The 15,028-nt window shown below is 41.7% G+C and overlaps 1 protein-coding gene across 6 annotated transcripts in view; it reads right to left on the bottom strand.

The window, feature by feature from the left end:
* adam11 (ADAM metallopeptidase domain 11) overlaps positions 1-15,028 on the bottom strand; it is a 28,819-nt gene that overhangs the window by 3,940 nt on the left and 9,851 nt on the right. For 3 of the 6 annotated variants that reach the window (XM_040135559.1, XM_040135554.1, XM_040135558.1), the window contains 20 exons: positions 14,403-14,485; positions 13,769-13,826; positions 12,056-12,119; positions 10,980-11,119; positions 9,778-9,852; positions 9,489-9,560; positions 8,669-8,835; positions 7,774-7,858; positions 7,585-7,675; positions 6,993-7,044; positions 6,506-6,605; positions 6,019-6,090; positions 5,375-5,467; positions 5,135-5,215; positions 4,968-5,018; positions 4,805-4,868; positions 3,510-3,615; positions 3,263-3,382; positions 2,672-2,840; positions 2,399-2,513 (listed from right to left, as the gene is read on the bottom strand). In XM_040135559.1, the coding sequence (XP_039991493.1) occupies positions 2,399-2,513; positions 2,672-2,840; positions 3,263-3,382; positions 3,510-3,615; positions 4,805-4,868; positions 4,968-5,018; positions 5,135-5,215; positions 5,375-5,467; positions 6,019-6,090; positions 6,506-6,605; positions 6,993-7,044; positions 7,585-7,675; positions 7,774-7,858; positions 8,669-8,835; positions 9,489-9,560; positions 9,778-9,852; positions 10,980-11,119; positions 12,056-12,119; positions 13,769-13,826; positions 14,403-14,485 (1,858 nt within the window). Of the gene's footprint in view, positions 1-1,252; positions 1,344-2,398; positions 2,514-2,671; positions 2,841-3,262; positions 3,383-3,509; positions 3,616-4,804; positions 4,869-4,967; positions 5,019-5,134; positions 5,216-5,374; positions 5,468-6,018; positions 6,091-6,505; positions 6,606-6,992; positions 7,045-7,584; positions 7,676-7,773; positions 7,859-8,668; positions 8,836-9,488; positions 9,561-9,777; positions 9,853-10,979; positions 11,120-12,055; positions 12,120-13,768; positions 13,827-14,123; positions 14,185-14,402; positions 14,486-15,028 lie in introns of those variants that run through there. The other 3 variants (XM_040135557.1, XM_040135555.1, XM_040135560.1) reach the window with 2 other exon arrangements.

Genomic DNA, 15,028 nt, shown 5'->3' on the forward strand with positions numbered 1-15,028 from the left:
CTAGTAGCAGCTAATGTAGCCTCGACCTGCTAGCCTCAAGCACGGACGAGGGTTTGGCTACAGAGGTCTGGTAAGCTGACTTCTTTCTAACGCCACATCCTCACTTTTTTTTCTTTTTCAAATTTGTAGTCTTCAGCCCCAACTGGAGCTGACTCAAATGACATCACTTGAGGCAATTTAAGCTCAGCTAGTTCTGCAGCCACAAAAGGCTTCATACAACTTCATACAAGTTCCCTTTAAAGGAAAAAAACTCTGATTTACTTAGTTCTGTGTGGCGTGAGAGTTCATAGCGGTTTTACTTACGTGTCCAAAATATAATAATTATCGACATTATTTACACAATTAGTGTGTTTTTGTTATATTTTGGATTAGTCAATTAATCAATGTGTCTATAAAATTTCCACAAATAGGGAGAAATACTGGTCAAAATTTCCCGAAGACCAAAGTGACACCCGTCCAAAACCCGAAGCTAATCAATTTACAATTACATAAAAGAGAGGAAACCAGCAAATAATCAGATTTGAAGAGCTGGAACCAGAGATCAGTTGATATTTTTGTTTGAAAAATGACTTGAATAGGGTTATCAATTAATCTTTTAATACTGTCTTCATGAATCAGTTAATTGTTTGCTCTATAACTGGTCCCCAAGTTGTAATAAAAATCCCAGGGTCTCAGATGTTTTGTTTTGTCTGACCAACAGTCCAAAACCCAAAGATGTTCAGTTTGCTATCATAGAAGACCAGTAAATGTTTGGCTATCTTTGCGTTAAAAAAGGACCTAAATGATTAATCTATTCATAAATTTTCTTTTCATTAACTAATCAATTAATCATCTCAGCTTGTTGCAGCTTTTTTAAGCACTAGCTCAATACTTATCTTATTACAAATAATACAAATTTCCAGTCTTAACAGGCTCAGCAAGTCAAATAAATACCATACATACAGACTGTATTAGATAGACTAATGCCAATCATCTCATGCCATAATGGAAATTTCATCAAAAGAGCGTGGCAGCCAGAAGTACTAGTGATGGTTTACATCATTCATGCTCTCTTCCTCGATCAAAACCCGCAGATGGAAAACCATTTACTGCACGTCCGCCATCATTAATAATAAACCCATACAGTCTCTGGTTGTGGGTATGGATCAGACAGCAAGCAGAGGAGCATTCAGCAGCGAGCCGCAGGCATGTGTGTTAGCTGACAGAGGCACACGGCAGGCACACACAGATGGAGGCATGCCAGAGCTCTTACTTAAATCCCCAGCCAGTTCCCCCCAGGACTATCGCTGCCAGTAGAATTGCACCAGCAACCGAACCTATTATGATATTGGTACCACTGGGACCTGTGGGAGTGAAGGAGTCAGCCAGTGAGGGGGGAAAAAAAATAAATAAACAGTATGTGAGCGCTGAGTACCAAAAATTAAAAAGATTTGTGGTTATCCTCTTTATATTTTGAGACTGTATATATTCTTAAGCGGAGAAGTTTCATGCAGCCTCCACGATCTGCATTATTTATCTCTGATAAACAGTGAAGTCATTAGCGGAGTGAAAGGCGATGATGACCTAAGTGTCCCACAATAAATTGCCGTGGTTTATACAAATTAATTTGTGTACATGTGAGGTACAATTATTTCTTATGTAAAGCATTTTAGTACACGTAGTTTGTGTAAAGCATTTTGTTTCATTTTAGAGTGATATATAAATGAAGTGTCAAAGCTTGACAAGAACAGGTGACGATACAAGAAAACACAACCCGCAAATCATCATCAAATATGATGGTCATCTTGCACGTTCACGTTTCGTCATAGTGTCATATTTTTTCTTTAATATGTTGCTTTTATCATTTGTTTTTATGCTGTATTTCAGAATTTTGTGGGGGGGTTTTTTTATTTATTTTGTGTTTCACCATACTCGCTATATTCTTTCACATATTTTATTTGGTGATTGAATTGTTCTTAGAGCTGCTACTATTTGAGACGTAAGTGATATTCATTTTATTAATTTAATTTTTTCATTACTGTGCCCACTTTTCCTACTATTTGCATTACAACCACCCAGAGGCCTTAAGGCATTGTTAAAGTTTCATTTTAACAGATTCACTTTGCCGTGTAAATTCCAGTCTAACCTGCAGAAATAAGATTACATTATTTAGTTTTACAGTGAGATAGATATAGATAACCTGAGCAGTAGCTGTGTATGCATATTTTGGTTTTCAGACAGTCCTGTTGTACTTTATTTGTTTTGGGAAAAACAAAGCAGACAAATTACATCAGTTTTGTTCACATTTTTCTTCGTCAAAGGAGTTATTTTACAGAAGTGATGGAACCACTGTAACTATGTTTTGGCCGTCTGATGAAAGGACTAAGGTAAGTGGAGGCAAACTGATCAGTGTGGTTACCTCTGTATTTTTCTGGGCCCTCTGGCGGGGTGGGGATGGGGATCGGGTCAAACACGCTACAGTCCTTCCCAGTGTAGTCTGGATCACAGATACACTTCACCTCGTTACTGCACGTCTGAGGGACAAAAAGGAGAAACATGAGCGATAGAGGTCCACATTTTATCTGATTTACTACCACCAAACCTTTTTTTTGGGGAGAGCTCTATGGCAGAACAAAAAGAAAAAATAATTAAATCTTGGCGGTGGGGGGGGGGGCAGCAGAGAAAGACTCACCCCGTGGTGGGAGCAGATTCGTGAGGATGAGGAGCCCGGGCAGGTGCTGAGGTTGAAGGTGGTGACAGGGAGGCAGCGGCGCTCCAAACACATCATGTTTGGCCCACATGGCGTCCCGTCCTCCACATAGCCCAGGTCCAAACCGTCATCCAGCACTGCATGGCCTCCCCTGTAGGTAAGATGGTCACATAAAATGATGTTTTCATTATCCTTGTTCTTCCAGCTTTATTTGACACTACCTGAATTGGGATTTTCTAAAGCACTATAATTCATATAATCTGCAATAAAACCAACAAATTAAGTATGTATTTCTGCTAATTTTACAAGATGCTGAATACAGATAAGTTTCTCCACTGATTCTCAGTATGCCATAGACTAACCTCTCTCTGTTTCCCCTCATGTACTCATTTACGTATATATTTTACCCACATAGAATAAAGCTATTTGTCATAGAAAAATATGGATCCACAAGATAAAATTGATCCATCTTTCCCGCATGTAAGGAGCCTGAATCTGGTTAAACAGCCTTCTGCATTCGTTGATCCTTTAATTGTTCACACCCACCAAGCTAACAGATAAAAGCTATCTCACCTGCAGTCCAGGTATCTGTTCTGATGGTGGATGGTCAGACTGGTGAGCTTCCCCTGCAGCTCGCCAAACCTCGGCTTAGCTGTCAGATTGGTGCACAGCAGCAAACCACACAGAACGTCTCTGATGGAGCCAAATGAGAGAAGATGCAACAATAAAATAATGATTTTTAAAAAAGCCTCAAAATTCAAAGATGTATGTGAAGTGTTTATAGTTTATACAGTTTATATAGTGTCTACTGTTCACTCACTGCTTGTTGCACTGCACCCATCCCTGACCACTTGAGTCTGGGCCACAGTTTCCTTTTTCTGTGCCCTCAGAGTTCAGCTTCTCATAGCAGAACCTGTCAGCTGAGTCTGGGAATGGAGAACAGACTCTTTCAGTTAACTCACTACAACCCGTGGCCTTGCTTCAATCCCCAGACAGCTCTTTTCAGAAAATATAAAGATTCATGTGAAATGTGAGTGAATGACTTTAGTTTTCACCCTGCAGGTTGTTGTGGCAATAAAAAAAAAAGGGGGACTTCAGGGTCACCAAAGGCCGCGTAGGGAAAGGTCTTGTCTTTTGATTCAGTTAGATGGATATTTTTGTACAAAGTGATGGCCAGATTGGCTTTAAAGATAGATTTTATTAGAGTAACTCAGATTTTACATGACAGGCCTACAGCTCGGAAAAAGTTAATGCAGACCTTTCCGACTCTTTTGATTTAGAGCGAGGAACCAGATAGGGCTGCCCAATTTCCCCTCTCCTTTTTACGTTATTGATTGAACCTCTGGCCCAATTGATAAAACAGAGTGATGTTGTCAAAGACATTAGGGTAGCAGGTGCTAAGCATTATCACTAGAAAGTGGTTAAACCCAGTACTACCTACATTAGAAGACTGGTATGAAACCAGTCTTCTAAGGTAATCAAAGTTAACTTACTCTTTGAGGATCCAAAAAGAAAAGTTTTACCAAATTTGGAATAAATGGATGGAATTTACAAGACCAGTGCGAGCAATAATAGGATATGATTCCACGAATGTTTCATATTTCTTTCTCCTCGTGATGGGAATGTAAGCTCCTGTGGTTTTAATAGTTCCATTTCTAACAGAAAGTGGAAGGACCATATATAAGAGAGTTAAATCGAAAATGACGGAGAGAAGTAGAAGTGTAAGTATGTATGTGCTGTATATACGGGCGTATGTGGGTGAGTGCAGATATGTACAGTATGTGAGTAGATATTAACACCTATATATGATAGATATTGTCCTTTTGGAGGTGAAGATGGCTGACTGGAAGTCTGAATTAATTACTACTCTGTTCTGATTTGCCTCGTTTTATACATGCATATAAATGAATATATATATAATAAAATGGAAAAGGGTTCTTATAAAAATATCCCAAATGTTTGTACATTTTTTGACATTGTCTTTTTCAAATAAAAACAAAGTTAAAAAAGAAAAAAAGAAAAAACACACACACACACAGAATGAAATTCCTGTTTTAACCATCAGAGGGCCATGCAACATTGAGAAATAACACTCAATATCCAACCCAAACCTACTGTAGCCCCACAGAGTCCTGCACTGGCCATCTCTGGTTTTACAGCGGCCTCCATAACAGCGACCCTAAGCAGGAGGAGGGTGGATATGAAGATGAGACGAGGACAGACAGTAAGAGAAGAATATTTTCTTGAATGTAACACTTAACATATAGAATGACTTTACCTGGCCAGCATCACAAATGTAGCCATCCAGTTTGTGGACATTATGAGGACACTGAAAGAGGAAAAAGGTTATCTGTTCATTCAGAGTCACACTGGGTTTCAGATTTTCTGCATTTTTTTTAAAGCATCTTGGTAAATGCACAGGTGTGTTGGGGGGGCTTCTTTTACCTGGCTGGAGTCTCCCGTGCAGGTCTCGGGAATGTCACAGTCGTTGACGGCATCACGGCACGTCACCCCTCTCAGCTCGTACTGGCACAAGCAACCACAGAAGAAGAGATAAAAACCAGAGACGGAAAAAATGCGCGAGGGATGGAACAGAGAAATTGAGATAGAAAGAGTCAATCGGGGCCTCAACGAACAACAGCAAGCCTCCCAGTTAAAGAGGCGTGATGTAGAAAAACAGTTCACCTTGCAGTCCCTGCAGCAGAGGCCGTTGCTGCACATGGCATTGTGGGTAAGCGTACACTTCTTACAGCAGTTGGCTCCACTCCGAGCACACTCCTACAGGATAGGCAGGGTTTAGAGAACATCTGTAGATCACGAGTGTCAGGGTGTTTTGCCTTAAGGCTTTCCTGACGTCCTGAACTCGCACACCAGACAGCACCGGAGAAAATGCTTGTGTAGTCATATATAACACAAAAGAAAATTATTCTTGCTTCTCCTTCATGGTAAACAGTCAATTCAACAGCTGGCAGAGTTGAATTAGCAGTTGTTCTGGGCTAAATACAGTCCCCTTGTAGAGTTTACAGTTTAGTCGCCTACTGAGTGAAAAGCATCTCCCTCAAAAAATTAACACCAAACTTGTTTGTAATTTAAATTGTAGCATCTGAACAAGGATACAGGCAAAGATAAAACTTATATTTTCAATTCCATTTAAACTGAATTGTTCAAGGCAGATGAGAAAAAAAAACGTTCTGAAACAAATATGACATATTTAAAACCAGTCGTTCAATCTCAACTTTCTCAACCATATATACATATGTTTCAGTAAAGACAGTTCTAACTCATTGTGCAAAAGGAAATCAGTTGGTTATTAGTTAGCATGTACTCACCACCAGTGATCCACAGTCACATTCCTCTCCCAGCTCTACATACCCATTGCCACACTCTGGTGGGTCTAACAGCTATAGACAAAACAAAAATTACGTAAGGAAACTATTTAGTTAAACAATACCTTTCACTGCACCTCGAAATTAAAACTAACTTTATTTTGGAGCAACATTAATTTCAATGCACACAGTATTGCAACTGGGTAATATGGAGATGTACCAACCATAGCTTCCTGTTGTTAATTTTGAATCACTTGTTGGTTTGTGTTCAAAACTGAAAAATGTTCCACTAATGTGGAATAGGCCCTTGAGGTAAGAAGGTTTGCTTTGATCATTTGTCAGACAAACAATAAATAACGATCTACTGTCAAGAGAACAAATTAAAGCCATTCACTGTGAATCCAGTCAGAACTGTCAATTTCTCTTACATTTATCCTCTTTCAAGCGATTAACCGCCGCTGGGAGGAGCCTCTCTGATAATGTCTCTCACCTTGCTGGGCTTGTTGAAGAGGCAGCTGCCTCCTCCCTGCTGGAGGAAGCGCAGGTACTCGTCTATACTGCAGCGAGAAAACTTCCTAGGCAGGTAGTAGCTGATTGATGGAGAAAACCCCAAAAACAGAAATCACCAACTGTTCTGGAATATGGCTTAAAACTTTCAATTTCAGGATTAAATTTGGTAACGTTTCAACCGACACTGTGTTAATATTTTGCCTAAATAAAGGTGAGGTTGGGTACATTTACAAGGTATATTTGATACTCCTCAAAAATTTGTCATTACAATGTAATGGGGGGGGGGGGTGTCACATGCAACTTATCAATCAAACTTTAGGTGCTTTACTGGAACATGTTATACGAAAATAAAAGTGACTGGATGTGGAATATGTCCATCTTTGTTTCCACGAAGTCCTGTTTAGTTGAGAATTATGTCTAAATGAACAGCAGTTCACTGATTAATCTGCTGTAAAATGAGTGCATACCCTGTATCCTCCATGATACAGCCCAGCCATGGATCTGGACACCTGCAGTCTCCTGGACACGGACACACACACACACACACACACACACACACACACACACACACACACACACACACACACACACACACACTTCTGTGGTCAAGACAGTTAATGATGACAGGTGATACTGACTTCTCACCACTTGAGGGAGCTGTTAGTACAGTCGAGGTGAAAATATTTTGTTTTCTCAGTAACAAATTTAAAGCAATAAGCACACTCTCAGTGGAAAACCAAATGGGTGCTGCAGTATAAGTTTAAACTACTTGAGTTTGGTAAAGCTATTTGTAAAAAGACAGATTTTAGATATAGGACAATAAAATGTAGAATTTTATCTGAGATAACTTTGCTGAAATAACCAAATAAATAGTCAGCTAAGAACAGGAAACAACTATCAGTATGTATTTATTTGAGAAAAGCTTATATGACAAATTGTCTACTTGGCTCCAACTCTGTCTCTCTGGGACATGACAAGAAAGACCATCGTTGCCTGTCAATCAACCATGAATCCTTGTGCAATGTTGAAACCACCGTCTGCAGTTTACTTTAGTCTTACCTGCAGCCGGCCGCTCCTTGTTCCTCAGCATGCCGATGTTCTGGCCAAGACTCTGACAAAATGTGATGGCCATGGGACCCACACTGCCAAACTGAAGACACACATATTAAACAAATAAACAAAACCCGGAGGGATAAGATTTGTAGTCAGTCTCTCAAAGCCATACAGCGTAAGCGGCACAAGTCTCACCTCATTGATGCCTCCACCCCTGGTGAGTGAGCATATGCCCCCGATGTACGCCGCCTCGCTACGGCTGCTCATGAACGTCCTCCCACTGTAGCAAAGACACAGAGACTGGTATAATAATGATGATGATAGGAAGGAAGAGGAGGATTAGGAGAAGAAGAAGAGGAGTGAGGAGGTGGAGGTGAAGGAGAAAAAGTAGAAAAAAAGAACAAGGAAGAGGAGGAGGAGGAAAGGGGGAGGTGGAGAAGGGGAGGAGAAAGAAAAAGAAGAGGAAGAAGTAGAAGGAAGAAAAAAAAGAAAGGACAAGGTGAAGGAAGGAGGAGGAAGTGGAAGAGAAGGAGAAGGAGAAGAAGAAGAAGCAGCAAAGAAGTGATAGAACAATATGAACAAGAAGGGGGGAAAAGGAGAAGGAGGAAAAGGTGGAGGAAGGGGAGAAGGAGAAGGAGGAAAGGATGGAGGAAGGGTAGAAGGAGAAGGAGGAAAGGGTGGAGGAAGGGGAGAAGGAGAAGAATAAAGAGAAGGAGGAAGAGAACTGAAGGTGAAGAAGTGGGAGGAGGAGAAGGAGGAGGAGGAGACAAAAAGAAGAAGAAGAAGAAAGGGAAAGAAGTGAAAGAGGAGCAAGGGGAAAATAGAAGAGGGAGGAGGAGGAAGAGGTGGAAGAAGGAGTAGGTGGAGAAGAAGGGAGGAGAAGAGAGGTAGAAGAAGGAGGAGGCAGTGGTGGAGGAGGAAGAGGAGAAGAAGAAGGAGGAGAAGAAGGAGGAGGAGGCAGAGGAGCAGGATGAAGATGAAAAAAGAAGACAAAGAAAAGAGGAAGAAGAAGAAGGAGGAGGAGGAGGAAGAGGAGGAGGAGATCAATAATAACAGCAGCAGAAAACTGAAATCTGGATACTGAACCCACGAGAAAAGGTGCACAGCATCGCAGCGCTCCTTGATGCTCTCTTTCCTGTACTTCATGAAGTCGCGCAGGGTGAGCAAGGCGTCATCGCCCACGGAGACCCTATTTTCAGACGACCAGGTTTCCATGGACACCAGGACGATGCGAGTGTTGAGTTGCTCCTTGTAGATCTGGACACACCAAAGGGGAAAATCACTTGCAAGAATTATGCAACAGGTGAGGTGGCGGCCCAGGGAAGTTTTGTTTATCTCAACACATGTGGGTCCCTGGGCTAAGTCCTTCCTCACCATTTCTTCCTTTCTTTTTATTTATTTACACATCATTACATGTTTCTCTATTTGTACATTTTCAAACATATCAAAAATGGACGAAATAAAAACAACCAAAACAAAAACAGGCACTGTTAAATGACGATTAGGATTGAAGAGATAATAGCATATATTTGCCATTTCTCAGGGTAATGCTGTTGAGTCAAACAAGAGAAGATTTCTGACAGTAAAATAAATTCTGATACTCAACAGCCCTCAGCACAATCTGAGACCAGGCCTGAGATATTTAAAAATAAAAATCAGACAGTAAAAGGGCTTGTGGCTTTTTGTGATTATGGGATGTCAGCTCTACCAATCAGGAATGTCTCACCTGCGGGAAAAAGCAATGAAATCTGGCAACTGTCCTGAGTAAGCTCAAGAGACTCTCTACAACGATTCACTATGAAGGGGTGCCACGGTTAATAAAAATAGATGACAGGAAGAGGAAGTTCACAGTCAACCCCCCAACAGTATTTCCACTTTTGTAGATTCTGTTGCATTGTAGAACCACTCACCGCATCAGCCATGTTCACCACCGCTTTGGCAAAGTTCTTTGTCTGAGTGGTCGACCGACGGAGCTGCACAAACTAACAAACGTAGAAGAGAAACATTGTGTTACTGCCTTCCATCCTTTTTGGTGCTGATTATAAAGTCTAATCAACTGAGCACAATCTGGATAAATCGTTTGGGGTTTTTTTTGTTTTTTTTAAATCAGTTTCACTCACTTCTTTTTATTGCCTTGGTGCTGCAGTTACAGAGATAAGGTAAAAGGAAACACCTCGGAGCTGTCAGCTTCACACCTACCAGTTCATGGTCGTTTACCACCATCAGCTCGATGTACTTGGTCTCAGTCTGGACGGTGCGCTGGCCCCGCCGCACCTGGAGGGGGGCAAAAAGAAATCCAAACAGCCTGAGTTTTGAGTCCACTGTCGTAATAACCTTCACACAGGGCAAACAGACATACACGAACTGAGCAGGTGAAACCATTGCTCACACACACACACACAGACACACACATATGCTGATGCAGGTGAAATCCAAGTCTTTGTCCTTGAGAAGGCGACACAACTTGGAGAGCAAAAATCACTCATTCATTAAGCGGAATATTGCTCTGCATCTGAAAAGATAAGCAGCACCTTCTGTGTCTGATTACTTCAGGAGTCTAAAAAGAAAGTTAATTACTTGTAAAGTCCCTGAAAGTTTCAGTTTGGAAATAAACATCCTTAGATCTAATTTAGACTTTAAAATTAAAAAACTCTGCTTCTCCAGAACTGTGTGGGTGTGGTTAGATTAGATTTGGTTCACAATGTAGGGAAACATCAGCATACAGTCCCACAACTGCCACCAGAGTGTTCATATCAGACCACATCACTCACTGGTTGGTAAAATATATCTCAGGTCCTTCGAAAGGAGAATGCCGATGAACATGAATGCCCATACCTAATTTCAGCCAATCCATCTATAGGCGTTCATATTTCAGTCTGGATCGGAATGGTGGTCCAACCAACCGACATTGACATCCCTGGGGCCATGCCGCTAGCATGGCTGAAAAGGTCAAAAGTGATTCAGCTGAGGCTGAGCCTCTTTTGTTAGACCATCCCTGCCTGATAAAACCTACATCTTTCAAACTTCACACCCCTCAGTTTTTAATGCAGGCTTTCCATTAGAAATGAATCAAGTGGCATCACTTCACAGATTTCACAAAGCTGCTACGGACGTACGACACTTCTCCCTCTCTTTTTTTTTTTTTTTTTACTGATCTCAGGATTCTAGTTTTATTAGCATGAAAGCCGAGACAAGCTATTAGCATGTGTGTGGAGATTTGGCATCTACTGATAGACTTCTCTGTAAAATATTAATTGTGTTTGCATATCTCATCTCTGATGTTTCCCTCATGGTGACACTTTCTTCAATGCGTGCGACATCTTCCTGGCAGGCCATCAGCGTGCATAAGCACATGTAGGTGTTCGCTGGGAGAAAGAGTTATGGGCTGTATGGAAACTAACTTGTCTTTTTGAGCGTCTTAGTCCTGCTGTGAGGACGGGCTTCTCTTCTTCAGACCAGTGGTCTCCATCCTTCAGCTCTCTGTCTCCTTCACTGTTGCCATCTGGCTGCCCCTCAGGCTTTGTGCTGTTCACAGAGCATCCTGGGACACACACAGACACACACACACACACACACACACACACACACAGATGGTATGGAGAGAGATAGAGTAAGTGAGAGTGAGATGGAAAAGTGGCTAGTCATCAGTCCAGGGATGGATGTACCCATGTATTTTAGTCCGCTGACCTGCAGGAAAAAAATCAATATCACACAGCCAGCTGAGAAGAGGAGGAGGAAAGGGTAGAGTATAACAGGCTAAATGGGAAGGGAGAGGGGTGAGGAGACAGGGAGGGAGGAACGGCAGACATTAGGTTACAGGAAGGAGGGAGGAGATGAATCCAGAAAGGAGAGGCAGAAAAGAGATGCAGCCTAATGAGACGTTTAGAAAGGGCGTGGAGGGCAGCTGGAGAACCTGAGGAGGACACGGTATGCTGCAGTGTGTGTGTGTGTGTGTGTGTGTATGTGTAAAGAAAGAGAAATACAACTAAAAAAAACAGGACTTGCATTGCAGAACATTTGATTGTTTTTGATCATTCAATGTCAAGGACAAGGCCGAAAGTGTCATCTCCAAACAAATAATGACAGGCAGCCTTTAGGCGTACCAATACCAAGCTACATCCTGCCAGGCTTCATCAAAGTCTAAGTTTGATACCTGACTTTTAACTACAGCACCCACAAAGGAGCTAATAAAGGTATCTTTTGACAACAAAACACGGACCAAATATGTATCGCATCCCAAAGCGTAACCAAATCAAGCCAGAGATGTTGGAGATGTCATAAATGATTTGTATCATAGCAGGATTTGTGTCGCTAAGGCTTAAGATTTAGAAATTAGAAGGCAGACCAGACAGGGATTTTTTTTCTTTATTACCACATCAGTAGGGACTGAAATAGTTCGCAAAATTCAAAGACAGTCGGATACAGAGGAAAGTGACTGCGAGAAGTGTCTTTTCTGTACTCAATGCAGAGGTCCTACCTGGACAGGGCAGTGGGAAGAGGTCGATGTCCAGCATACGATACACGATGTGGTCATTATGCTCCTGGAGGGCATCAGGAATAAGATGCAGAGAGAGAGAGAGAGAGAGGGAAAAAGGTTTAGAAGTGAAGTTTTAAATTAGAGCTTTTCTGAGCTGCTTGCTTTAAAAGTTCGACTCAGACCAACCCAAGGCAAATGTAGTTATTGAAAACGTACTTTGTTTTACTAAAGCAGCAAAACACACTTCTTGAAAGTGTAAATCGGGGATAAAGAACTGCCGGAATCTTCTCTGCATTTTTTATTTTTCTGATTTCTGAAGATATTAATTATTAAGGGTCCACGGAAGAGCCAGGTTCACCTGTCATGTCTGCCCAAACAGGAATAACAATTGCCGAAATAGAAAGGTTACATTTAAGTAAAACGTCACCTCAAGCCTAACCCTCAGCCACACCGCAGCCGACAGGGAGTCACGTTACACTGTCTGAATTTTCTTCACCCATATTCTTGAATGGAAGAAAAATTACTGTAAATAATCCACAGTAGAGCCAGGTCTGGTTGTTCACGATTAAAGAATGAGCAAAATAAAAAAGTTCTACCAAAGTAAGTAAAACATCAGTCAGACAGTTGAAGATGGGGAATCGGGTCAGAAGGAAAAGCGACATTGCCCTTTAAAGGTGTACCAGGCTTTAACAAACAGAAGAGAAATTACAAAATTCATTCCTGTGACAGTGCTCGAACATGTTGATCTGAGAAAAACATGTTTAAAACCTCAGATTTATTAACACCAAATGCAGCTGATGATAAGCCTTGAAATGACTTATTCTTATCCTGTATATAAATGCTTTTCTGTTTGAAGAAAAGTGCTGCCGTGTCCTCTGAGGTACAGACGGAACAACGGGAAAGAAAAGTGCTCTGATGCATAATTAATCAGTCACTGGGCTGTCATAATGGCAATAACTCTACTGGACACTGTGATACACTTGAGCTGGAGATAAATACTTTATGAAAATGACCCATCTGAGACAGAGAGCTGAGGAGAGAGAAAGCGAGTGAGGGAGTTTTTGAAGATGAGCCTGGAGGCTATTGATCCATATCTCCAGTCTACGTAATCGAGCTGCACTTCGATCACTGTGGGTCTTAAGGGCAAAAATGCTAGGCCTCGTCCACTCTGTTATACATGTATTTCTTTTTAAAACTACATTTTAATATTAGATCTAAGACTGAACTATCTAAAATCAAATCTGAATATTTTTGAAAGATTTGAAAAGCCTCTTCAATTTTTTTTTTTTGTTATTTTAAATGTGTCCTAAATCTTTACAGTGAAGACACCCACAGTCAGTCAGTCAGTCAGTCAGTCAGTCAGTCAGTCAGTCAGTCAGTCAGTCAGTCTCTCTCTCTCTGTCTCTCCGTCTGGGGATGTCTCCCTTTAGATGAGACAGGAGATTGGTTTTTCTTTCATGTGGTGGATTCTGTATCAACTCAATTCTTTCCATACAGCAACTCAGAGATAGAGTGACACTGTCTGGACTCACTGTCAGATGTGGGGAGAGAGAATGAGACTTCACCCTAAAGATTTCAACCATAATTTGATGAGTTTGAAATATTGGTGCCAGTTTTTCACATTTCACATGACCTTGCTGCCGAGAAAACAGATAAGTGCGTGACAACTGCTAATCCAACTAGGGGATCCACCTCACTGAAGTCCTGACTCACCTCTCCACTGCCAACAGGTTCTATCCCGTATGAGAAAATCCCATCAGAAAACATCCCCCTGAAAATAAAAAAGCACAGCAGTAGGTTAAAATATGCTTAGCATCCAAAATAGATCGGCATGTGGAGGAGTTGGACTTATTGTACTGACAGTCCTGGATGTGGGAGGGTTCAAAAAAGGTTCCAAAAAAAATGCCTTCAAATCCCAGTAGTAAAACCAAATCCTAGTAGTATCCCATTTTGTGTATTTCTGTACTTTTTTCTTGGCCTCTGACAGCACGTGTTTTGTAAATGTAGTAAGATTTGTTTGGCGTGAATTTCAATGTACTTTAAAAGAATAGTTCATGATGGGAAATACCGTGTGTTTATTCGCTTTCTTGCTCAGAGTTAGATGAGAAGAGCGATACCACCGTCATGTCTGTCCTGTAAATATGAAGCTGCCGCCAGCCGGTGGTCAGCTTATCTTAGCGCAACGCCTGGAAACAGGTGCTGGCTGCTCCTGAATGTTTTAGTGCTGCAAGCATTGGAAAGTTCGGTGTCATTTACAGCAGGAAATGAAAACTCCAAACTTTGGGCCCTGACTGAGTCTAGATTTCAGGTGACAAGTGGCAAAGTTTAGTCAAAGTATTCGACTCACCGCAGGCCGTGGCAGGTGGACAGGGCGGCCCAGGAGCCGGGCAGCCCCCGCACTCGCCCGTGGTAGTAGCAGTGCTCTCCCCCCTGACAAACAAATCATAGATTACAGTGAGACACCATACCCGCCGTCATCCAGTAACATGTTCACGTCACATTTCAGAGAATGAAACCAACACCGACTGTCAACCCCTGGCTGTCACTGATCTCCTGGCCCCTACATGAACACAGAGCAGGCATTTACTCTCACCCTGGGGCCCACAGCCGGCCTCGTGGGTCGACTGGGGGATATCAGTGACTACTGTACGACTCCAGGAAAACCTACACCTGCAGAGGCAAAGAAAAGCCGCGTGCATACAGTATGTGTGTGTGAGTTTGTGTGTGTCTGTGTGCGTTTGAGTGATGGAGAGATCAATTAAAGTGCAGGAAGACCAGGGGGTAGAATGGGAGAAACTTAGCAACGGAATCCAGTTTCAGTGTAAGGTAGGTGTGTGAATTAAATCCAGATTTTTCCTTCAAACAACACAGTTTCTAACAACAAAGTCTGCTAGTGTGTTTTTAAAACAGTTCCACGTGTAAATTACATGTAATGGAGGGTGCTACCTGTATTCATGGGAATACACAAATACA

Source organism: Xiphias gladius, chromosome 9 (genome assembly GCF_016859285.1).
Source record: "Xiphias gladius isolate SHS-SW01 ecotype Sanya breed wild chromosome 9, ASM1685928v1, whole genome shotgun sequence".
NCBI lineage: Eukaryota > Metazoa > Chordata > Actinopteri > Istiophoriformes > Xiphiidae > Xiphias > Xiphias gladius.